This window comes from Zingiber officinale, chromosome 8A (genome assembly GCF_018446385.1).
Source record: "Zingiber officinale cultivar Zhangliang chromosome 8A, Zo_v1.1, whole genome shotgun sequence".
Classification (NCBI taxonomy): domain Eukaryota; kingdom Viridiplantae; phylum Streptophyta; class Magnoliopsida; order Zingiberales; family Zingiberaceae; genus Zingiber; species Zingiber officinale.
In genome coordinates this window covers 85,648,250-85,674,416 of record NC_056000.1, presented here as the reverse complement: position 1 = coordinate 85,674,416, position 26,167 = coordinate 85,648,250, and the positions used below count along the sequence as shown (strand labels likewise).

Genomic DNA, 26,167 nt, shown 5'->3' with positions numbered 1-26,167 from the left:
CATTGTTTGCAATATAAGATGTTTTTTTATGATAATGAAAATAAGAGGTGTCTTTTGATGTTTGCCCGTTGGATTTTATTTATAATCATGTTCAAACACTAATTTAGTAAAACATAATAATAATCTTTGAGGTTATTTATAAAAAACAGTGAGTTATAAGGGGCAAAATGAAATTGTGGAATGTGAATATGTTCCTTCTCGTTTGACACTGTCTTATGGCCTAATCATTATTGTTAGCGTTAATGATGTCTTTGACCGAAATCCAAGTAATAAAGTGCTAAGTAGTAATGACAAGCTAGGGATTGTTTAATTACTTTGTGAACATTTTAATTTAATTTTTAATTAACTCTCTTTTGGATTTACTTAATTCCGTTTTAATTTTCTCTTTTGATTAATTATTACATGTCAAGTTTACAATTTATCCTTTACCTCTCTTTTATTTAAATTTTAAATTTGCAATCAGTTCTTTCCTTTTATTTCGAATCATTAATTTCCTCTTATTCCATTTTTTTTAATTTATTATTTCCTTTTGTGTTGAATTTACAATTGATTCTCTCCTTAAATTATGACATTTTAAAATTTGCAAGTAGTTTTTTTTCTTCTCTTCTTTTATTTAAATTTAGAAATAATTCTTTGATATCATGAGTTTACTAACTTATACATAAAATATAAATAATATTTATTTTACTTGGTTTTATGGTTTAATTGATTTTTCTTTATTATTAAATTTCAAATTTTTAATTAATTATTTTTTTATTTTAAGTTTGCAATTAATTTTTTCCTCTTATTAAAAGAAACTCAAACATCTTTTTTCAAAATTATATCTTATTTTTAATATGGAATCTTCCTTTAATTTTAAGTAAAAATCAAAAAGATCTTTCTATTTTTTTAAAAATTGTTTATTCTTAAATTTTTCTTAGGGCGTTTTAAATCAAGATTTTTTTTCCCAAATTATTTCTAAGTTAACTCGACAAAATTATTTTTTTTACTTTATTAAAACTATAAAATTATATTTTATAAGTTAAAATTTACTATTATAATTATTTTAGTTCATAAAGTTATTTTTATAAATTTAAATTTTTTGGTGAATAGAGATTATAAGATTACTTTATCCAAACTAGATCTTAATTTTTTTTATTTTTTGCAATTGAAATAATTTTTTTAATATGTTAAATGTTTATAAAAAAATTATTGATTTTTCTATAGATTTGATTGCAAACAATTCAGATTTCAATTAGGGGTTAAGAATAAATCTGACCCATCAATCTAACCTATTGAAATAAAAGTGATGAATTATTAAAAAAAAAATTTAAAAAAACTTTTTTAATTCAGTTATTCAGATTTAAGATTGTTGAGTTATGTGCAGATTTGATTCAGATTAAATTTTTTTATAAAATATTTGTTTTAACATAATCGAATTAACAACTCTAATTTTAATAATCTAAACCAAGAACTCTTTGTAGCAACATTTTAAAGTTGAGAAAGTTTTAATGAAGTCAAACATTGATACAATTTTAGAGAATTCCATGGTCGCATTCATCCAGTCATCCATAGATTTCCTTTTAGAAATATATATAATTTTTTTTTTCAAAATAAATAATAAAAACATCTGATCACACGTGCAATGACAACTGATGACGTAAATTGATGTAAAAGATTGAAAGAAATTTGATTTTTGGCAGAGACAATCTTCTTTTATCAGTGACATTAAACTACTTAAAGATGTATAAGATATAAACCACCAAAAGAATTTGTAGGAAGAAGCAGATGGCTTCCCTCGACAATTCTACTTCATGACTGAAACTTTGCTCGGAGTATCTACAACGGAGTCGAGAAACCATCAAAGAATCATCGGTGTTGGTTGACCAAAAGCATGCTGTTAGAGCGGATGATCCATCCATTACGTCTCGACTAACGAATGGATCAGTACTCGAGAGACAGTGTAGGCTTGTCAGAGACATTGGGAGCATCAGGGAAGGAGGGTGAGTCCTCTGAGGCATCTGCAAGTGCTCCAAGCATGTGTATGACATCTGTTATGTCGTCCAGATAATACCTCGCCTTGCTTGGCTTCTGCCCCACAGTGCACCCGAATATCGATGAGCGACGAGCTACTAGATTCTTCGATACTACGCTTGCGACGTCTTCAAACATGTCCTCGTCGGACCTATCGTCGCCAATGCATAACACGAAATCAGCTTGTCTGCCATTCTCCATCATTGAGGATAAAATCTTCTCCACAACTAGACCTTTGCTGACTCCCTGTAAAAGCAAGAAGAGCATATTAGATTGTAAAAAGACAAGATCTTTTTTAACTGGACAAGAATTCATCATATAGCCAGTACAGTGATCAAACTTCATAACTGCAATAGGGCTTATTATGCCACAAGCTATTAATGTGGCTTCTGTCGTCACACAAGTTGTTTGTTTTAAGAGATACCAAATGAACGAACAAGAAGCATCTAGGATACTGTGGCATTCAAAAATAAATAAATAAATCAACACAAAAAGAAAAACATACCTGAGGTTTAACTTCCACAATGAAATTACCACTCTTCACTGATACTGGTTCATTTGCAAGTACACTTTCGAGATGATCGAGCATTTCCTTAGACTGAGTAGAGCCAAAGCCAGGGTCTGCATCTTGATGATGCCAAACTAAGGCACTCTTTTTAGTTTCTATATAAGACCCATCCGTGGACTCAGTATATAATTTCATAACTGGTTCAACAATTTGCATCCATTCAAAATCAGTGCTCTGGTGGCAGGTTTCCCATTCTTGGTCTCTCTTCCACCTGTAAATTAAAAATCAGACCATCATATTTGTTCTCTTGATCTAATTCACTGATGATTCACAAATGGAAGATTCAGCTCTCTTCTAAGATATACACAATAACAACTATTTGAATTAATCAGATTGCTTATTCCAGAACATTTGACAGTGTTTTTGCTGGCATATCATATATTGTAATAAACTCTATTTACAAAACAAATGTAGAAAAACTACAACCATATGTATTTAACATCATATCTTGTAAGGCATTGCTGTCTGTCGATCTAATTCACAGAATTTGCCCAACAAATATTGCAAAGGAAAAGCAAGAAGGAAAAGCAAGTAGAAGAATCATACCTAATGAAATAACCATGTTCTGCTGCAAGTCCGAGATTTTCACAAGGCATAAACCACTCCTCCAAACCTTCACGCCCTCTCCCGCTAACAATAAACACAACATTTTTCTTGTCTGCACATAGAGTTTTAATGATCCTGATAACCTCTGCGGTGGGCTTTTTGTTGAGAGACGTCTGTGGAACCAATGTTCCATCATAATCCAGCAAGATTGCCCTACTCTCCGCCTTCTCATATGCAGAGACAATCCCATCAATATGAAGCTTCCTAAAATTAGGATCGAGTGCCACCACTAGGAATCCAAATCCTAAGCCGGTTCCCCAACAATTTCTCTTGAAATGATCCTTGCAAGACCTCTCCAAATCTTGCATGAAACTTCTTGACCAATAGGCAACATCATGTGTGCTGACATATCGATAATGCTTCTCATGCCTCAGTTGCTTCTCCCCATCAGAGATAGATATGGCTTCATTCATTGCTTCACCTGTAGTCTCTATGTTCCACGGATTCACACGAATGGCACCGCTCAGTGAAGGCGAACAACCAATGAACTCCGAGACCACCAGCATACTCTTCTTTGGGCTATCAAGCTTGACAGCATCACCCTTGGGTATCCCCTGCTTGCATACAATATACTCATACGGTATGAGGTTCATCCCGTCCCTGACAGCTGTAACCACAACACATTCTGCAATAGTGTAGTAAGCAATCCGTTCAACGACGGACACAGTGCGGTCGATGAAGATGACTGGGGTGTAACCGTCACTGCTGAAGGCACTATTGATTCTGTCACGACTCTCCTTGATTTCACCTTCTATCTCATTGAGGTCCCTTCCATGGCCCCTAGCTGGATTGGCTATCTGGATTAGGATAGCCTGACCCTGCCATTTGGGATGGACCTTAAGCATGTGCTCAAAAGCGAGAAGCTTGAGGTTGATCCCCTTGAAGATGTCCATGTCGTCGATGCCAAGGAGGATGGTCTTGCCTTGAAACTGCTGGTGGAGTTCGTTGACCCGCCACTCAAGGTCGGGGAGGCGAAGAACAGAGTGGAGCTGACCCATGTGGATGCCAACGGGCATGATCTTGATGCCTACAGTGCGGCCAAAGTACTCAAGGCCGATGTAGCCACGCTTGGACTGGTACTCGAGGCCGAGCATGCGACTGCAGCAGGAGAGGAAGTGGCGGGCGTAGTCAAATGTGTGGAAGCCAATGAGGTCGCAATTGAGGAGTGCTTTGAGTATCTCCTCGCGTACGGGGAAGGTGCGGTAGATCTCGGAAGAGGGGAAGGGGGTGTGGAGAAAGAAGCCCATGCGGAGTCGATTGAACCGGCGGCGGAGGAAGTTGGGGAGAGCCATCAGATGATAGTCATGGATCCACACGTAGTCATCCTCGGGGTTGATCACCTCGATGATCTTCTGGAAGAAGTACTTATTGGCCAGCACGTAGGCCCCCCAAAGACCACGGTCAAACCGGCGGCCACCGGCGCCGCCGTGGTCGGCGGAGAAGGGGAGCATGTAGTGGAAAAGCGGCCAGATGTTGGCCTTGCAGAAGCCTTGGTAGAACCGGTCATGGAGATCCGGCGGCAGGAACGCAGGCACGCACTTGAACCGCTCAAGCAGCGTCTGCGCGACGTCTTCCTGCTCGTGCGCCTCCACATCGACCCTCAGCGAGCCGACATAGAGCACCTCCATGTCCTCCGGCAGCCCGTCCTTGAGCTGGAGCAGCAGCGAGTCATCATCCCACCCGAAGGACCACCCGCGCCCATCCGGCCGCCGCCGGGCGCGTATCGGCAATTGGTTCGCCACGATGATGATCCGCTCCTGCGCCGGCGACGACTGCACGTCCGACGCGACGCTGCTGGCCCGATCCTCCTCCTCCTGCAGGTCCGCCAGCGTCCCCGGCACCGTCATCACCCGCGGCATCCGCCGCGCCGCCCGCTCCCCGCCCATCCCCAACGCCGCGAAGTTCCCGGACGCCAGATCCAGAAGGTTCGCATACGATCTCGACATCATCTTTCCTAAAGAACAAAACACCCCAAATCAAAATCAACTCCGCACTCGCCCGATCGAATAAACAAGAATCCTTACCAGGAACCAATGCAAGGACAGAAACCAATCAGGTAAGCGTACAATCCGTCTAAGAAATGAATCAAAGAAGATCAAGAAGGAAACGGCGCTCCCTTTGGATCGCAGATGTGGCGGCGTCGAGACGAGGAAGAAGGCAAAAGAAAAGAATCCAACCGGGGAAGGAACGGAAGGGGAAAAGTTAAAGGCGAGGGATGGACAATGGATAAGTATATAGGAGCGGGTGGGTGCAAGGAAACAGGATAAGGTCGGCGGACGTGAGCTGGATTCACGCGGTTCCAAATCCACCCACTGCCATACCCGACTCGTCGCCCGGTGGAGAACGTGGCGGTCGTGGCCACACGTCTTGTGGAGCCCCCGGCCAGCTTGGCAAGCTTTGGGTGGGTAAATAACAAATAAATTCGAAATACCGCACGTTGATGTGGTCCGGTTTAAAAAAATGAACCGACACGGTCAAATTCCAATTCCACGGTCTCCGTTTTGGCGACCGGCGGCGACGGCGGCGATGCCACGCCGCGGAATTCGCGGCCGCCGCGCGGGCAACGTTGACTACGTTGACTTGTAATCAACGACGTGATTAAGTTAACCTAATTGATATGGAATAAAAATTATTTCTTAAAAAATATATATATAATTTTAAAGTGGGAAGGCATAAAATATATGGAAAATGAAATCGAATTAGATTCAAAATAATGCGTTGACATTCTACTCCAAACCGAAATAGACATATCACCGAAATATATTTTTATAAAAAGGAAAAAAAGATATAATTCTAAATCAACGCACTCTAATTGATGAACACAATCAAAAAATCATAAATACGTGTTGCCTATTATAACTATTTGATATAGACTAATATGATTTTTTTTTTTTGGTAAGCAATCACAAATATACCATTTACAATTTCTAAATTAATAAATTATCTTAAGCGCCATTTACTTAAAAAAAACTACTAATTTAAATTTACTAAAAAAATAGAAGATTTACCCAACGTGCTTAATAAAAAAAACACATAATAAGCTATATATAAATTAAATAGATTTCAAGCTACATCAATACAATTTTCTATTGATTCATTTAGATGTTTGTCTAAGCAAGTTATTATACAATGATCATGGGATGAGTGCCCTACAATTTATATATTTATTTTTTTTTAAAAAAAAAAATGCCTTTCATACTCATCAATCATTAAGTCATAAGGGTGAGCAACCTCCACTAAGAGAAGGAAAAGATGTTAAACGAGCCAATTAGCATAGCTCTAATAATAATTAGTGAATTAGTTAGGACATCATTGATCTTTATTAGCATTATGATTTGAGTATTAATGCATTAAAAGAGATGGGAGACCTAACTTATGATTAATGGATGATAAAGGACATATTCAATGGAAAGTTACCCACAAAAATGTGTAAATGTGTAGATACATTGAAAGGAGGAATATATTTAGTCGAAGATGACTATAGGTTGCTTTTATAACCAACAATCATCTCAAGAAACTACACAACACTCAATAAATAGCTTTAACAAAATCATTTAAATTAATCGAACCTCACTCTCGTAGCAAGGTTCATTAAAAAAAAAAGGTAAATCCTCTACTTTAACAATCCTCTTAGTATCGGCCCCATGAATATGAAAGGAGGTACATGCAGATACACAAGTCAGAGGCGCATAGTGAGGTAAACCCCAGATCATCAGTTCATGAGAATCGACCTTGACCATTACGCTAGAGATGTCATGTACCCACCGTCTGCGCTACGCCCTGAGGAAGACAAGGTTCATGAAACTCTTGGTGAATGGTTGATTCAAAATCTTAGGACTAAACTAACAATAGTTGTTTAATCTATTAGTGAGTTAGAATAAGAGGACTTTCTGTTTAGGGATGAAATTTTTTTCCGAATTCGATGGAGAATTTGATATCTGACTCAAATGGAGAAGAACATGGAAGGACTACTAATATACGATATCAGATCCGAATACCCGATTATATATATATATATATATTAAAAAAAATTCTTTTATAAAAATTTACTAACTATTTTTGTTGGGTAGGTTATATAAATATATATAAAATGTGATGTTAATTCTATTATGTTTTTGTTAAAAAATAATAGTTGGATGGAAAAAAGAAAAATTATTGATATAGAAAATATATGATCTTTTAATAGGTATGAGTGCGAGAATGTATATCTGATATCCGATAGGTATGGAGATAAAGGATATAAAATCATATTCGAATCCGATCCATTATCATCCCTAGTAAAGTACTAGGTAAAAGATTTAAATGTGTATGACAATATTACTCTTGTCTTTAATATTGCTTAGGGACATTTTCCAATTAAAGATGAGAAACAAACTCTTAAGATAAGTTAAAGTGATAAAGATGTAATTTTTGAGCATTAAATTGGATAGGAAAAGACGATCCCCATCTAACTAACATATGGTGTGGTGTGTGTGTGCCCATCTCTATCGACACTCGACTGTTCAATACAAAAGTTTGCATTATGACGAGGAAAAGTACTGGAGGTGAGTCAATGTGATCACCGCGAAGGAAAGGCAAAAAGCTATGGCTTTGGCCACAACACATCACATATGCCACGCAGTCCATCAACTAGTTAATTAATTGGGTGGCACATAAAACAAAAATATCAAGGTTTTCATATTGATTTGGCCAAAAATATTATTCAATCATTATGCCACTAATTATTTAATCAAATAGAATATCTTATCTATTTATTTATTTAATTAATTTTAATTAAGATAGATATCCAATTTACACTGATTAATTCTGAAAATGACCAAACCAATCTCATAAAAATTTTCCACCAAATTTAAAAACGCTCACAATGGTTGACTTGGAATCAAATACAATCTTTGAACCAATGAGTGGATGATAATTTAATCGTGGATGTGTTCCTCTTAGACAATCCAAGCGTTCCAATCAAATTGGTGATTGGTTTATGGTTCAAGTGATAGGATAGCTGGATGAATATTGTTGACACGGTATGTTCAATTGATATGTTAGCTCACCTAACTAGCTTGGTTCAGGCAATTTGTCTACTCATGATCGTTTTGATCGATTTACTCCCAACCTAACCATGTTGGCTAGTCTATTGAGACATGATTTGTAAAATCACGATATTCAGATTGTAAGATCATACAATCCGAAAACACCAAAATGATCTAGGTGCGTTTGGAATCATTTTTTTAATAAAGTCTCGATAGGATCAATTAAGATTAGTAGAATCGAAACTTAACACATTAAGAGGTCATAACTCTTAACAACCAGTCTTGAATATAAAATATATCATTTAATTTTTTTTAAAGTTCGTACTTTATATTTAAAGTTATTTCCATCTTTTACATAGTTAAAATTTTGAGACTATTTAAAATATTTATTTAGTTGATATTTAACTATCATCAAAAAATTTTTTTTCCATTCTTTCTCCAAAATTATATATTTTGGATATTTATTTTCTTATTTCTGTTTGAATAAACACATCTTTAAAAGATTATTTTTGATACTCATATTCATATTCGAATCAACGGTTTACTTTGACAGTTGACCTTGACTGAATTATCTTGTGGCCTTTTTTTTTTATCCAAAAGCCCTAGATCCTAAAAATTAGATTCGATCCTACCAATTCAATCCTAACCCCATATTGATCCTATCACAAGCCTAACTAGTCTAACTAATTCAATCTATTTACTATGCTCAACCTACTTTTTACCTAATTCATTAATTAGGTTGACAAGTTCAACTCATTCGCCTTCTTAATTGACTCATTTTATTTTATTTTTAAAATAAGAAGTTATTAATAAATATTATACTTCATAAAAAATTAAGATATATATATATATCATTCAATTAGATAAAAACAAAATTGTCCTCCGGAATTAGAATGCATGTCGGCTAAGTCGATTTGACCACTACGTCCATGTGGAGCAGTCGCAGGTCGCACGTGCTGTGGACTAGCAACACGACAACAGACACGACACAAGTGTCCCGAGACACGTCACGAGTGTCCCGCCCCATCCATCTCTCTCACCAAGAAAGCGAGACGATGAGACCCCGTGGATCATCCGAGACGATATGGGACGGGAGTTGCTGTAATGAAGTCGTCGGGTCGAAACTCAGTGGCAGCGGAGGAATAAATCCCCTATCCCTGTATCCCATCCGGTCCGTCCCATACTAGCTCGGGTGCTACGATTTACCTCTCTCACGATAACCGTGGATCCGGTCGGTGGGGGCCCTGGGGGCGAGGGCTTCGCCTTTTGCTGTAAAGAAAGCGAGACGATGGCATCGGCATGGTTTGTGTGGCTCAGGCATCCTATTATTCATCTTCATGCATTTTTCATATAAATTGATTAACCTTCTTCTTTCATGCTTCCTTCTTGGTGTTATTACTTTGACAGTTTTCTTCGGCTGTTCCTTGCGTTGTTGGGCTCCATACACTTTAAATCTACCACCAAGCTTCCATAGAGCATTGTAGGATAATTTTGAAAATTCATAGAATTTTTAAAAACTTTTAAAAATAAATCAATATTCACAAATATTTATTTACCAGTTCATTGGGAGCTTGGCGTTCAGTTGCAGCGACTCGAGTTATCTTCCCACTTAACATCCTTCCTGGGAATCCAGGCTTACATGCTAGAAAGGACGAGGATAGTTGAAGATGTAGACTTCATCATATCCTCTTCTGCGCCAGGAGATGCGCTATGTGGGCGAGTGAAAAAGAGAGCAGCAAAATTCAAGGGAGAAGAAGGTAGTAATGATATGCGAACTCACCCTCCTCTCCCTCAATAGGTAGGACTGTAATTGTAGATGAGATTGTCCAGGACTTTATCAGCATGAGGTCTGTTTGAGGAATTCCTTGCTTCACTGCAAATAGACACGTCTAGTTTTAGAACACTTGATAGGCCCAGAATATCGATATGCTGAACGCTTAGAATAATAGGGAATGAAACAATGTTGAATCAATCAGAACCTGATGAAGTAGTTGCAACGTGTTGAGTTACCTGCACTGCATCCTCACTATGGGGAATCATCGACAATCCCCACTCAAAAGCATTTTTCTGCAGGAATCCAAATGTTTAGTTAAACTCGTAATCTGTTTCCTGTACCGAGGTTTAATGATATATGAAGGAAGAAAGATGACTCAATGTTTTGCCTGAATTTATAAATATTGAAGAGTAAATTATAAGAATCAGAAGTAGAAGTTTGATTCTAAAAAGTTCATATGGAAAATCAATACATTGGGATAGAAACTGCTTGTTGATGATACAAAGAAAATTGGCGTGGTGATTATGATTACCTCTGGATGCCACTGGAAGTCAGTTACAGGATAGTTATAAGCTTGAACAGTTGAAACGAAAACCTAAACTTGTAAAAAGTTAAAGGGACAAAAGTTCATTGTAAGAAATCAATATGTATCGGCATAGATGTCAAATATGTTACGCCTTCCAGCAGAAGCATATGACACATTATAGTACCTTACCGTTTTCATCCTTCGATGTTGCCAGAATTCTGAAAAAGCTTGAGAGTGCGGCATTACCTAGAAATTTTTTTGGCGATATGCCAAACTTGCAATAATTGCAAGAGTTCAACACAAAAAAGAAATGTTAGGATGCAAAAATGGAGTGATCAGCCTATATATGTAACTTAATGGGGATACAGAAGTGCAATAAATAGTGAGATTATCAATATAGTAGAAAGAAAAGCTCCTGAAACAGTGAACATTTCAAATAGGATAAAATTGGATGAAATAACTAAAAGTACAGAAATATATACCTTCTTTTTTTCCCAAGATCCTAGGTTAAGATTGCACCACAACAATAGTGAAGAATTGTAAAGGAGAAAACAAAAAAGAAAAAGAATCGAGAGAGTAGAGAAGACGAGAAATTACTGTGGTTTGGCTATGTGCCTACTCCACCGAACGGCCAAGAACTCTCTATTAAAAAATAGATTTAGAATTACAATGATTCTATTTATACAGCTCAGACAATACATAGTATTTTGGACCAAAAATATCAAGTAATACCATAAATTCTATAACTCTCGACGTCTTCAACACCAAGCACGACCAACATACTCGGACATGGCCAGACCATGTTCAGTGGCACGCCAGTACCACGGGTATGCCCAAGCCAACAGTGACTTCCAAGCACAGTCGTGTCACACTCTCGCCATTGGACACTCTCCATCACATGCTCTGGATAATTATAAGCTTGGCCATGCCACACTCTCGCCTTGTTCAAGTAGCAAGCACGGGTTTGCTATGTCCAATGGCACGCCCGTGTCCAACATCCTCATTATATGAGTCATGCTCTAATAATCTTTACCTTGGCGAATATCCATCCCTTAGGAGAAACACGACCATCTGTGAAAACTCCACCTAGACGTCAAGTTCGGGCTACCTCCCTCTAGCAACTAAAGAAATGGATCAAGTTCAAGCAATGCTTGAACTTCTCTGTATCAGCTCCCTGATCTTGCGAAGCATCACTTCAATATGCTTAGTCCTCACATAATACATCTGATTCTTCGTCAAATAAATAGCACTCTAGCTATAGCAATATAACTCAACTTCACCTTGTTGAACACCTAACCATGCAAGTCACGACGCTTCCTTGGTCTATAGTATTTCTCAAGTATCCGAAAATCCACTTGACCACGTCCTAATGTTGTTGACCAGGATTTAAAAGAAACTTGCTCACCATGCTTACAACTTGCGTCAAATCAGGCCTTGTGCAAACCATGACATACATCAGATAACTAACTGCACTAGCATATAAAACCTTTGGCATGTCTTGGATCTCCTCATCCGTCCTTGGACACTATGTAGAGATAATTTGAAATGATGCACCGTAGATGTACTTACAGACTTCACATTTCCCATGTTGAATTTGTTTAAGACCTTCTCAACATAACACTGCCATCATAGTATTCTAGAGATTCTGTCTCTATGTATCTTCATCCAAAGAATCTTTTTTATCGCATCTAAATCTTTCATGTCAAATTCCTTGCTCAATAGCATCTTTAACTTATTGACCTCCTTCATGCTCTTTGCAGCAATCAACATATCATCCACATATAGCAACAAGAAGATAAGTGAATCATCGTCAAGGCACTTCACATAAATGCAACAATCATACTCTTATGTTTTGTATCCGTTCTAAAGCATGTAAGAGTTAAAACGCTTGTACCACTATCTTAGAGATTTACTCCGACAGCATCCCGTCCACTCGGTCACTCATCAGGAGTAGTGACGACAGAGTGCACGGTTGTCACAGCCCTACCCACTCGGCCTCACTATTGTGTGTGAGATGATCGACTGGCGTCAGGGGTGACCAGGACGCATCATTCGCATCATATGCATGATGCATTTATTGCTTGTGTTTGTGCTTGCTGCATTTATATGCTGCATATTGTTTGGATACCTATGTTTGACATGCATACAGGATTCCTATACCACTCGGACTGTTTGTCCTTATACTCAGGTCTTGGTTAGTACAGTTCCTCTCCTGTTTACTTCAGATGCGTATTTTTATCTTTCTTATATCAGGAGACTGTACGCATGATTAGTGTTAGGTGTTATTTCTTTACTTTGCATATCAATTGTACCTGCTGAGTGTTGGACTCACCCCGCCTCCATTGTTGTTATTTTTAGGTTGATGCTGTCCGGAGGGAGTTCCAGTCGCTAGTCCTCACTGCACGTAGTGCTAGATCCCTGCAGACCTCGAGGATTTATTTACCATTTGGTTTGATTTTTTTATTTGCTTATGTGTGTACTTGGTTATTTGGATACTTGGACATCGTATGTTTTTCTTTTGATATTGATGGATGTTCTATTCGATATGTTTTTACTACATGCCTGCCTGGACGGCAGAAGAGGTGAGTTTCGTCGGATTTGAGTTTTACGAGTGTAGTGGAGTAGGGTGGATTTTGAGTCAGTGTAGTATTGTGATGTTACTATTATAAACTGCGCGGTGAATGTTTTTATTTATTGTTATTATTCCAGCCGCCTGTGGCTGAGGTATATGAGGATGTAGAAAAGTTTCAGATTGTCCACCGTACAGGGGAGATGCTGCCGAAATTTTCTCGGACAGGGACTCCTCTGGGGCGTGACAATTTAGTGGTATCAAAGCCAGGTTTGCGAGTCAAACTGGGCATTTTCGGATTTTCGATATGGTTATGTTTCGGATTTCCGTTTCGGATTTATTTGGATTTCCGGCGATATTCTCGTTCGGAATTTGAGGTCAAAAGTTGGGGACTGGACAGCGACGGAACATCTCCAGACAGCAAATAGGTATGATGTTTATTTTTATGATTTTTATACTTGTAGTAATATCTGTAATTTAATTTAACAGATATGAGACGATCTACTCGTATTGCTGCGAGACGTGGTGCTGGACGACCACGTGGGAGGACCACGGGATCTCTGGATATGCCAGAGATGCCCACTGTTAGTGAGTCTGTCAGTCAGGGACTGACTCAGCATGCTGCGGGCACGTTGGGCTTTCAGACCCCGACGGCTCCTATAGAGGTACCCACCTCGGTTGTGCCGAGCGTACCTATTCCTACAGTAGTTCCGGTACCATCAGGGGTACCATTGACGTACCCGACATCTGCTCCAGCGCAGCCTACAGCGTATTCAGTACCACCGCCACTTGGACCCACCGTGTATCCGGCACCAGCAGCCCCTGTGCCCCCAGTACATACGGTGTACCCAGCAGCACCTGCATTAGGGATACCGGCTACTCCGCATCCGGTACCATTACCTACCGTACCTCCAGCTGCGACCACTTTTATTCCCCCGGCAGTACCACCGACGGCTTATGCTCCAGTTTATACAGCAGCACCGGGAGTTCCTCCTCCGGTTTATTCCGCGGTACCACCTGTAGTATCAGCTCCAGTGTTTCCGCCAGCTCCTGCAGCCGTCCCGACACAGCTCACTGATATTGTCGCTGCACGGGCTAGGATTCCAGCATTGGCTGAGTCGATGAAGACTCGTTTCACTCTTTTCCGCGGAGATCTCGATCCGAGTATGGCTCTGTCATGGATAGAGACTATGGAGCAGACTTTCTTCTATATGGCTTGCTCCGAGTGGGAGAAAGCAGAGCTGGCTGCCTATCATTTACGGGATGAAGCTAATGCCTGGTGGATTACTCAGCGTTCTATTATTGGTGAGCGCAATGTCACGTGGACTAGGTTCAGAGAGGCTTTTGAGAGCCGCTTCTTTCCACTGTCTTATCAGATGGCTCGCTGACAGGATTTTATGAGTCTGAGGCAGAATAACTGCTCAGTGACCGAGTATAATACTGAATTCCTCCGGTTGGCTCAGTTTTGTCCAGAGCTAGTTGCGGAGGACAGAACTCGCATGATGCAGTTTATTCAGGGACTGAATGGTTATCTGCATGTACGGCTTGCCGGTTTAGGGATCACATCTTACTCTGATGCACTGGCTCGAGCTTTGATGATAGAGTTAGCTCAGCAGACAGCATATCCAGACAGGAAAAGGAAGTATACGGATCAGACATCAGGGCAGATCCAGCAGACACAGGCGACAGGACAGCATCAGAGTAGTCGCAGACCGTCAGGTCAGAGTTCTTCTGGGGTATCTCGTAGGCCTCAGAAGTCTGGGCGGTCTTGTCCCGGTTTTCTCAGCAGAATCGGCAACCATCTTCCAAATGATACTCACTGCTTCCGATGTGGATCCGAGATCACCTTACCCACTTGCTCTGGGAGCCATTTGCTTTTATTGCAACCGTCAGGCACCTGAGCCGAGATTGTCGGTGAAGGCTCAACACACGGCCCGGAGGGTCGGTCGAGGGGCTTTAGTCGATCGAGGCATATCGAGGAGGCGAAGCCTATTCCTCACGGCGTCAGGAGCAGCCTCAGCAGATTTGGCATGCTTGGACAGAGTACTCCGGTGCTTTAGCACCCAGTTTTGTTCGAGACCTTATTATCCGACTCGAAGCGTGCACTCGGTCCCACCGCATGACGGGCCACCATCCTCGGTCTTCTCGCACATTGTCCAAGCCGATGCCCAGCCGCAGCAGCCGTTGGCAGCGTTACCACCTCCTCCTCCTCCGCCAGAGACTGGACGAGTTCATGCGATTACCAGGGAGGATGCACAGCGGGCCGACGGATCCGTTTTCCGCGGTATGATTTCCATTTATGCATTTTCCGCTGATATATTGATTAATACTGGTAGCTCGCACTCTTTTATATCCCGTACCTTTATGCGGGAGATTGGTAGATTACCTACTTTTAGATTGCAGCGTTTGACCGTCTCCCTACCGTCCGGTGATACTTTAGATGTCACCCAGGAGGTCAGAGGTTGCCCATTAGACTTTGGCAACATGATACTTACGGTAGATCTTTTAGTATTGGAGATGGTCGAGTTTGATATCATTCTTGGCATGGATTGGCTATCAGTATATCATGCTACCGTTGATTGCCAGACGAGGGTGGTCACCTTCCAGCCTCCGAACCAACCCTCGTGGAGTTTCACTGGCATTAGAGACGACGACATCTCGATTATTTCAGCGATTCAGGCGCAGAAGCTGCTGTCTCACGACTGTCATGGTTTTCTGTTATCTTTGATCAGTACTGAGGACAGCAGCAGTTCGCAGCTCTCCGACGTTTCTGTAGTCCGAGAGTATCCAGATGTATTCCCTGAGGAGCTTCCTGATTTGCCTCCCAGAAGGTCAATGGAGTTCACTATTGAGCTGATTCCGGGAACCTCACCGACATCGAATGCTCCTTATCGTATGACACCAAAAGAGTTGAACGAGCTGAAGGTTCAACTCCAGGAGCTTTTGGATAGGGGATTTATACGCCCTAGTGTTTCACCATGGGGTTCTCCAGTTCTATTTGTCAAGAAGAAAGACGGTACCATGAGGTTATGTATTGACTACAGGCAGCTGAATTCAGTGACCGTCAGAAATAAATATCCATTACCACGGATTGAGGATTTGTTTGATCAGTTCAGAGGTACTTCAGTGTATTCTAAGATTGATCTGCGATCCGGATATCATCAGCTGAGAGTCAGAGACTCAGATATTCAGAAGACAGCGTTCCGTACCAGATACGGTCATTATGAGTTTTTGGTAATGTCATTTGGGCTTACCAATGCTCCAGCGGTGTTTATGGACTTGATGAACCGCATCTTTCTGGAGTATCTGGATCAGTTTGTTATCATTTTCATTGATGACATATTGGTCTATTCGCATTCCGAGGAGGAGCATGCACAGCATCTTCGTATAGTCTTGGAGACTCTTAGACGGCATCAGCTGTACGCGAAGTTCAGCAAGTGTGCATTCTGGTTATCCTCAGTCGGTTTTTTGGGACACGTGGTCTCTAGCAGAGGTATTTCGGTTGATCCTCAGAAGATCGAGGCTGTCACCGGTTGGGAGCAGCCGAAGTCAGTTCAGGAGATCCGCAGTTTTCTGGGATTGGCTGGATATTACCGACGTTTTGTCGAGGGTTTCTCGCGTATTGCTATGCCATTGACACGTCTTACCAGGAAAGGCGTGAAGTTCATGTGGACAGAGGATTGCGAGACCAGCTTTCAGGAGCTGAAGCGGAGATTAGTGTCGGCTTCAGTTTTGGTTTTACCTTCTGGAGAGGATGGATTTGTACTCTACATCGACGCGTCTTTACAGGGTTTGGGCGCTGTTCTGATGCAGCACGGCAGAGTAGTCTCTTATGCTTCTCGTCAGTTGAAGGAGCATGAGAAGAACTACCCAGTTCATGACCTGGAGTTAGCCGCCATCATTTATGCATTGAAGATTTGGCGCCATCACCTGTACGACATTACATTTGAGATTCTCACTGACCATAAGAGTCTCAAATACATTTTCACTCAGAAGGAGCTTAATCTCCGACAGAGGAGATGGATGGAGTTCCTGAAGGATTACGATTGTACCATTAGCTACCACCCGGGGAAAGCTAATGTGGTTGCAGATGCATTCAGCAGGAAGTCCAGAGGGACTTTGGCTTGTCACCGAGTTTCAGTTACAGACTTGATTCAGTGATTCAGGGTTTCTCTGAGTTAGATCTTGAGGAGCAGGGACCAACAGAGCAGGGTATTCTGGTTACCATGGTTGCTCAGTCGTCGATCAGGACGAAGATCAAAGAGGCCAAGGCCAGTGATCAGCATTTGCAATTTATTGGCAGTCAGATAGCTTCTGGGCAGCAGACCGAGTTTACACGCGACGAGGAGGGTATTATATACTTCCGAGACAGATTATGCGTACCTCAGTCTCACCCGATCTTACAGGAGCTACTACAGGAGGCTCACCGTTCTCGATTTACGATCCATCCAGGCAGGACCCGTATGTATCGGGACTTGAGGCGTTCCTATTGGTGGAACGGTATGAAGAAAGACATCGCGGATTTTGTAGCTAGATGTCTTGTCTGTCAGCAGGTGAAGGCTGAACACCAGAGACCTGCAGGGTTACTTCAGCGGATTCCTATTCCTGAGTGGAAGTGGGATCACATTACCATGGACTTTGTGGTGGGTTTGCCGAGGACACGACGAGGCTATGATGCGATTTGGGTAATCGTTGATCGATTAACTAAATCCGCGCACTTTTTAGCAATTCGGAGGACTGATTCCCTGGATCGATTGGCAGATCTGTATTGCCGAGAGATCATCAGACTACATGGTGTTCCGTTGAGTATCATTTCGGATAGAGATCCACGGTTCACGTCTCGTTTCTGGCAGAGTCTGCAGCAGGCCTTGGGCACACAGCTCCGTTTCAGTACAGCCTTCCATCCACATACAGATGGACAGTCAGAGCGGACCATTCAGACTTTAGAGGACCTGCTGAGGTCATGTGTTATGGATTTCGGAGGCAGTTGGGAGGACCATCTGCCGCTGGTGGAGTTTGCCTACAACAACAGCTTTCATTCGGCTATCCAGATGGCACCGTTTGAGGCGTTGTATGGTAGACCTTGTCGGACACCCGTCCTCTGGGATGAGGTTGGAGAGACCCAGTTGTTGGGACCTCATAGAGTTCAGCAGGATGCAGAGTTGGTCCGTACTATCAGACGGAGGATGTCAGAGGCGCAGGACCGTCAGAAGAGTTATGCAGATCGGAGACGCAGACCTTTGGAGTTTTCTGTTGGCGACCATGTATTTCTGAGAGTTTCACCCACGAAAGGGGTGAAGAGATTTGGCCTCAGGGGTAAGCTAGCTCCGCGGTATATTGATCCTTTCGAGATCTTGGAGAGGATCGGAGCGGTAGCTTACCGACTGGCACTACCACCGTCCCTGTCAGGCGTGCATGATGTATTTCATGTATCCATGCTGAGGAGATATGTACCTGATTCGACGCATGTGCTGGCAGATATTCCAGTTCCAGTTCAGCCTGACATTACATATGAGGAGGTTCCGGTACGGATTCTCGACCGGAAAGAGCGTCAGTTGCGGAACAAGACTATCCGGCTGGTTAAAGTCGGATGACAGCATCATTCGGACGAGGAGGCTACTTGGGAGCTCGAGGATACTATCCGAGCTCGATATCCCCATCTTTTCACTTGAGGTATGTGATTTATTTACCGTTCAGCATTTTTACTCTATAGCTGTTGTTAGTTCTTGCTGATGGTAGATAACGAAATTTGGGGACCAAATTTTTATTAGTGGGGGAGAATGTAAAATACCGGAAAATAGGCGAATATTAATAAGGGAATTTTTCGGAATTTTTGGAAATTTTCCGAGAATTTTTCGGAGCTCGTATGGACGAGTTAACGGGGACAAAATGGGATCCGGAAAAAGCCTGTTTAGGCTATCCCATTTAAGTGAGGAAAAGTTGATTTTCCTTTTCCTTTTTAAATTCTTTTTCTTTCTCTTTCTCACCGAAAACCCGCGCGCCCCTCTTCCTTCCCCGTTGCGACCTTGCCCTAACCGCATGACCGCACGCGCCGCGGCGGTTCCTTCTCCCCGAGCATACCAGTTCCCCTCGGCACTTCTTCTTCTCTTCTTATTCTTCCTCTCCGAGTCGATTTCTCTCCTTCTCCCGACGCCGAGCAGCGCCGAGCCCTAGGTGCCGACGCCACCGACGCCCTCTGCGACCCCCCCTTCTTTTCCTCCTCGCCTAGCGAAGGCGCCGGTCGCTAGACACTCCTCACCTTGCCCTAGATCGGCTTCTGCACCATGCTGCCGACATCACAGCCGAGGTCCCTTCTTCTTCTTCTTCCCTGTCTCGTCGTGGAGGTCCCAGTGCCGCGGCTTCCTTTGTCTTAGCTCCGGCCGACCGACGGCTTCTCCTCCCTTCCTCTGGTCCAACGAGACACCGCCGACCTTCCTTCTGCCGCAGCCGCCACAGGGAGCAGTGCCGCCACCTGGTGTTAGATCTTTTCCTTTGTTTCGGCCAGGAGTTTCCAGACAAGTTGTACCGGCCAAACAAGCTTGATCCGGCTAGAAGAAGAGTATCGATTTGGAGGGTAAGTAGTTGGTTTAGAGGATTATACATTAGTAATTTTAATCTAATGTTTAGCAGTGAAGTTTTCCAGTGGGTATAGTGTGCTGTTGGTTGTTCTTGGATCCGGCAACAGTGGTGATTTTCAATCACTAATTCCAGCAACTTCTTATTCTAGAACAAAGTTGTGATTTAAGGTAAGCTAGAGATTAACATGTATTTTATTGATGGTTTTGAATGGTATCATTAGCTAGTTATGAGTATTATGAGGAAATTGGAATTTTAAAGGTAATGTGTTGAGGTAAGGAATAGAGGACTTTTCCAGTTGTAGTAGCGTACACAGGAATTTGATATGTTTTGTAGTTGGACGATCATGTGTATGTTGATTAGGTTTATGTGTTTTTGAAATTAGGGTTTTGCCCTAATTTAGGGTTAAAGAATTTATTTAGCTATTTATATAAATTTAGCTAAATAATTGTATATCTATTGAATACAGGACTTTGACGCGAGACGGGTATATCGGAGTCAGATTGGACCTTTCTATTTTTGGAGGCGGGTACTTTTGACTTTTTTTTGTCTTTGATATGCTTAGTAATGAAATTAACATGTTGCATTAATTGTGTTTCTTATCTGTTTCGGTTAATCACTACCCAAATCCTGGTACATGCTTGATTGATTGATTTGTTTGCATCTCATGTATATTTTACCTGTTTATACATGCTTATAGGGGTAGTGATATACCATGCTTTACCATGTTCAGGACCTAGGTTTTATACCTTCTGTGTACCTTTGGATTGTTTTGATTCGTTGACCTATGATGCATTTTTATATACATGTGGATTAGGTCAGATATTTTGTGGTTAGTGCCATGCACCATTTGCATGATTGCATGCTGTGCGATAGTCCGCTCCATTATTGTTGAGCACATCGCCAGTTACATGGATCTGCACACACCACCACTCATGGGTTAGTGGTTGATTCAGGCTGAGTGTGTTGCAGCAGGGACTCTGTTAGGCACCGTTGGTCCGCTTATGGATAGTGTGATACAACGTGTTATCCTGCAGGGATTCCTCCCCGTCTTTGAGTACCGGGAGATGAGAGCATTGCGCTCCCCCATTTATGATTTGGGGTAGGAGGATAGGTGTACTCCGATAGCATCCCGTCCACTCGGTCACTCATCAGGAGTAGTGACGACAGAGTGCACGGTTGTCACAGCCCTACCCACTCGCCCTCACTATTGTGTGTGAGATGATCGACTGGCGTCAGGGGTCACCAGGACGCATCATTGGCATCATATGCATGATGCATTTATTGCTTGTGTTTGTGCTTGCTGCATTTATATGCTGCATATTGTTTGGATACCTATGTTTGACATGCATACAGGATTCCTATACCACTCGGACTGTTTGTCCTTATACTCAGTCCAGTTCCTCTCCTGTTTACTTCAGATGCGTATTTTTATCTTTCTTATATCAGGAGACTGTACGCATGATTAGTGTTAGGTGTTATTTCTTTACTTTGCATATCAATTGTACCTGCTGAGTGTTGGACTCACCCCGCCTCCATTGTTGTTATTTTCAGGTTGATGCTGTTCGGAGGGAGTTCCAGTCGCTAGTCCTCACTGCACGTAGTGCTAGATCCCTGCAGACCTCGAGGATTTATTTACCATTTGGTTTGGTTTTTTTATTTGCTTATGTGTGTACTTGGTTATTTGGATACTTGGACATCGTATGTTTTTCTTTTGATATTGATGGATGTTCTATTCGATATGTTTTTACTACATGCCTGCCTGGACGACAGAAGAGGTGAGTTTCGTCGGATTTGAGTTTTACGAGTGTAGTGGAGTAGGGTGGATTTTGAGTCAGTGTAGTATTGTGATGTTACTATTATAAACTGCGTGGTGAATGTTTTTATTTATTGTTATTATTCCAGCCGCCTGTGGCTGAGGTATATGAGGATGTAGAAAAGTTTCAGATTGTCCACCGTACAGGGGAGATGCTGCCGAAATTTTCTCGGACAGGGACTCCTCTGGGGCGTGACAGTTTTAGCCCATAAAGTGACTTCTTCGATTTACCGACTAAGTGCTCTTGCCCGAGCCGACTAAAACTTGTGGTTGTGACATGTAAATATGCTCCTCCAAATCACTTAATTTGCTCTAATTGCAAATCATGATATGCTACCAAAGTCAACATAGCTTTGATAGATGTATGTTTGACCATCGGAAAAAATATCTCATCATAGTCAAACTCCTTCCAGTAACCCTTTTGTTAGCCTTGAACTTTACCTCCTCCCTTTCTGAGATGACTTCTTTCTTCTTAGATATTGACTTGCATCCTATAGCTCTCTTTCCTTCAAGAAGTTCCATTGGATCCCACGTTTGGTTCTTATGTAATGACTCTATCTCCTCTGTCATAGCACTCATCCACTTGTCATTCTTTTTGCTGTGTACTGCCTCTTGAAAAGTATTAAGATCTCCGCTACTAGTGACAAGTGAAAAAGAAATCACGTCTTCAAAACCATACTGAGTAGGTGGTTTGATTGAGCATTTGGTCCTTTCTCCGGCTATAGTCCAATGCTCCATGTCCTTTGAGCTACCACCATCAAAACCATGTGTTTCTAGCGCCACCTGCATAATATGATTATTGTTGTCGCAATTTTCTAGTATTTGTTTCTCTTCCCCCGAGAACGTTGTAACATGGCTCTTTCATCAAATACCATATCTTTGTTGATCATCACTTTGTTTGCCTTCAGATCCCAAACCTTGAAGTCTTTCACTCTTTTTTGATAACCCAGAAAAATACAGTATATTGATTTCGCATCCAGCTTTGATTTGTCTTCACTAGACACATGCATATAGACTGGACATTCAAACACTCGCAAACTAGAGTAATCAACCGAATTTTCAGTTCATACTCCTCTGATACTTTGTCATCTAGTGTTGTCCTCGGTAATCAATTAATCAAGAAGCACATCATGTTTACCCTTTGCCTAGAATTTCTTTGCAAGGCTGGATTTAATCTGAGAGATTGAGCTCTCTCAATTATTGTCATGTTCATCCTTTCCGCTACATCGTTTTGTTGTAGTGTCCTGCGAACCATGAAATGTCTCTTGATACCATGTTGCTCATAAAAGAATTTTGAATCTATGTATTCAATCTCATTATCTGATCTCAGACATATAAGTTTCCTTCCCATCTGATTCTCTATTTCAATTTTCCACATCTTGAACTTCGAAAAGGATTTTGACTTGTGACACATGAAGTACACCCATACTTTTCGTGAGTAATTATTGATGAAACTCACAAAATACAAATGCCCATCTCATGATGCTACCCTGGTTAGTCCCTAAAGATCTATATAAACATAGTCCATAATTTCCTCCATCTTGTGTGTGACTATTTTGAACTGCACTCTACTTTATTTTCCAAGAACACAATACTCGAAGAAGTCGAGTTTGCATGCTTTGACACCCTTGAATAAACCTCTTTTATGAAGCTACAACATTCCGAGCTCACTCAAATGACTCAGCCGCATATACCACAAGATTGTATTATCAAATTCAGATTCTACGACAGCCGCTCCATCTACAATTGTGGTGTCGAGCAATCTATAATATTCCTGCTAATTTCAGCTCTTTCATTACCGTCAAAGCACCTTTATTGACTTTTATTACTTTGCTCATAGATTTGTAACAATAACCGTTACCGTTCAGCATGCCCAATGAAATCAAATTCTTCCTCAGATCCGGTGCACGTCTAACATCACATAACATTCTGACCACACCATCAAATATCTTGATTATGACATCCCCTATTCCAAAGACTTGCAGGATGCATCGTTGCCCATCAAAACAGAACTAGAATTAACCAACCTGTAGGTATCGAACTAAACCTTGTTAGACATTATGTGATAAGAATGTTGAATCCAGGATCCAAAAATCTGTCAATTGCTCTGAACTAGACAAGACAAAAAGCATATCACCAGCGCCACTCTCTGAATTTTCTTCCTCCACTATGTTTGCAAACTTCGATGAATCATCTTTACTCTCTGCATTGACTTTCTTTCTCTCTAGACACTCTCTCTTGAAGTGAGCTTTTACTCCATACTTATAGCATGTGATCTCCTTCTTCCTTCTCGATTTAGATTAGGTCTTATTATCACTGCCCGACTCATATCGAGTCTTGCTCCTACCATGCTCCTGATTACCTCTCACCACAAGTCATTCACCTTGCAAATTCTCATCGCTAGCTTTCTTCTGTTGAAAAATAAAGTCCTCTCACCTTGTGTTTAGTGACACGTCTGTGTCTAACATCCTAAAAAATAATTTAAAATAAAATGGCCATTCTTAGAAAAAGAGAATAAAGATCATATAGTTTAAATTAACGTACTTTATGATTTTGCATGGCAAGGCACTCTATTCTTAATTTCCTCAGTAACTCAGTCGGAAATCTGTAGAACCAAAGCTAAGAAATCAGGGTTGTGTGCATAATTCTACATACAATTTCATTGATCCATTCACTAAACAATAGAAAGAAGTACAAGTGTTCTAATAAATCTCATAAATCTATTAGTACAATTTTCCACCTGCAATATTAAGGATGGTGATGAAAAATCTGTACAATGACACACCAAAAAATATTTTGAAACTGGAGTCCATAATAATTAATTAGTTGATTCGTACATGTTTAAATTCTGAAATGTTTCCAGAACTGAGACAACAAAAGTTGATATGTCGCCTCACGAGGATGGAATAACTCAGCAATGCAATGTGATGGAATGCAATCATTTTGAATGAAACTAATAAGAATGCCTTTTTTGTACTTGACTGTTTCAGGACTCCTTTTGCCAAACATAAAGATTTTGTGATAAACTTGTGATTGATGAGATATTAAAACCCATGATTATTTCTTCTAAAATGATCCAAGACAGGAAAAAACCAAACATCCATTAGTGGAAAATACTTATACAACAAACTATCTTTATGTCTCTCATAAAACCAAAAAGTATTAGTGACTATAGAGAATAGCACAAGTACCACACGACAATGAATGGACATTTCACATGAGGTTAGTGAAAGCAAAGCACTTCTCAACCAAAGAAAGCCTAAAAGGAGGCGGAAGAAAAAGCAGCACCAAAAAATTTCACCTCCAACATTGGATGCACACTAAATGAAGTGATCTTATATTTTATTTTTTATCTTCTTGTTATAAAATTAACAAATTATAAAAAGAGTAATCGTTGCATGTACCACTCAAATACAGATCTTCGAGCATTTGTATAATCTTGGAAATAAAGAGTAGATGCTTGATTTTCTCCATGAAACTTCTCTAACATATCACGGCCCTATAGTGATCATAGATAGGGCTGTAAACAAGCCGAGCCGAGCCGAGCTTTGGGGTGTTCAAGCTTGTTTGATAAGATAACCGAACCGAGCCGAGCTTAAAATGAACCAAGCTTTTGAAATGAGTGTTCAAGCTTGGCTTAGTTTATTTTTTATGAGCTTGAGCTTGTTTGAAGCTTGGCTTGAGCTTGATTCGTTTAGATGTTATCAAGCTCTCAATTCAAGCTTGGCTTGAGCTTGGTTCGAGCTTGGCTTGAGCTTGGTTCGAGCTTGGCTTGAGCTTGGTTCGTTTAGATGTTATCAAGCTCTCAATTCAAGCTTGTTTGATTGTTTGAAACTTTTAATTGTTTGATTGGTTATTAAGATTGATAATTTAAATTTATGTATTTATTTTATTTTATTTAATTATTTATTTAGGATATTGAAAAGAGTTTTATTAATAAATATGGTTCGTGAACATTGTTCACGAACATTGTTCACGAACGTTGTTTACGAACGTTGTTCACGAACGTTAACGAGCTGAACACATATATGTTCAAGCTTGTTTATTTAGCTTAACGAGTTATTCAAGCTTGTTTGTTTAATTAATCCTATGTATATTGAACGAACATAAACATGCTCTTACCAAGCCGAACACCAAGTTTGTTCACGAACGCTTGGTTCATTTACAGCCCTAATCATAGAAAGTGTAAGAATTCTTAAAAGCCAAATGCCATTAATTTACAAATTAAAATCAACACTAATTTGATTGTTGTGTTGTAAATAAAATTTCTTTCAATATGCATATGTGTAGGCATCATAGTCCCAATTGGCATATATGTATATGCATCATAGCAAAGGCACTTTATTCGCTAAGGAGCTTTAGAAAAGGACAAATGTAGAAGAAATCTTGTATTCAGAATATCAAAAGCTAAATTGATGCAATAGTGATGCTAAATAAAGACTCTAAGGCACGATTATTGAATGGTGTATTGAACTAGCAATATGCAAGAATCATGAGAACATGATATACAGAAGAAAGTTCATTGATATCTTCCATGTAAATATAAAAAAGACCCTAAACACAGACTCCTTTATTGCAAATAAAACAAATGGATAAACTAATATTACAAGTGAATTGAACGAGTAGTAAATTAAGCAACACAAAAGAGTTCATGAGACCATGCGCACATAAGAAAATCCAGATTATCTTCTG

At 40.6% G+C, this 26,167-nt stretch overlaps 1 protein-coding gene and 1 pseudogene across 1 annotated transcript; both read right to left on the bottom strand.

Moving 5' to 3' along the window:
* Positions 1-1,640: 1,640 nt before the first annotated feature.
* LOC122009806 (probable alpha,alpha-trehalose-phosphate synthase [UDP-forming] 7) lies at positions 1,641-5,393 on the bottom strand. Its single transcript, XM_042566099.1, has 4 exons — positions 5,212-5,393; positions 3,128-5,141; positions 2,519-2,792; positions 1,641-2,259 (listed from the first exon to the last, which is right to left on the bottom strand). Exons 2-4 carry the CDS (start codon positions 5,134-5,136, stop codon positions 1,924-1,926), a joined length of 2,619 nt encoding a protein of 872 aa, XP_042422033.1. The 5' UTR covers positions 5,137-5,141; positions 5,212-5,393; the 3' UTR covers positions 1,641-1,923.
* A 4,463-nt stretch (positions 5,394-9,856) lies between these two features.
* LOC122011035 lies at positions 9,857-24,965 on the bottom strand (annotated as a pseudogene).
* Between the last annotated feature and the right edge of the window lie 1,202 nt (positions 24,966-26,167).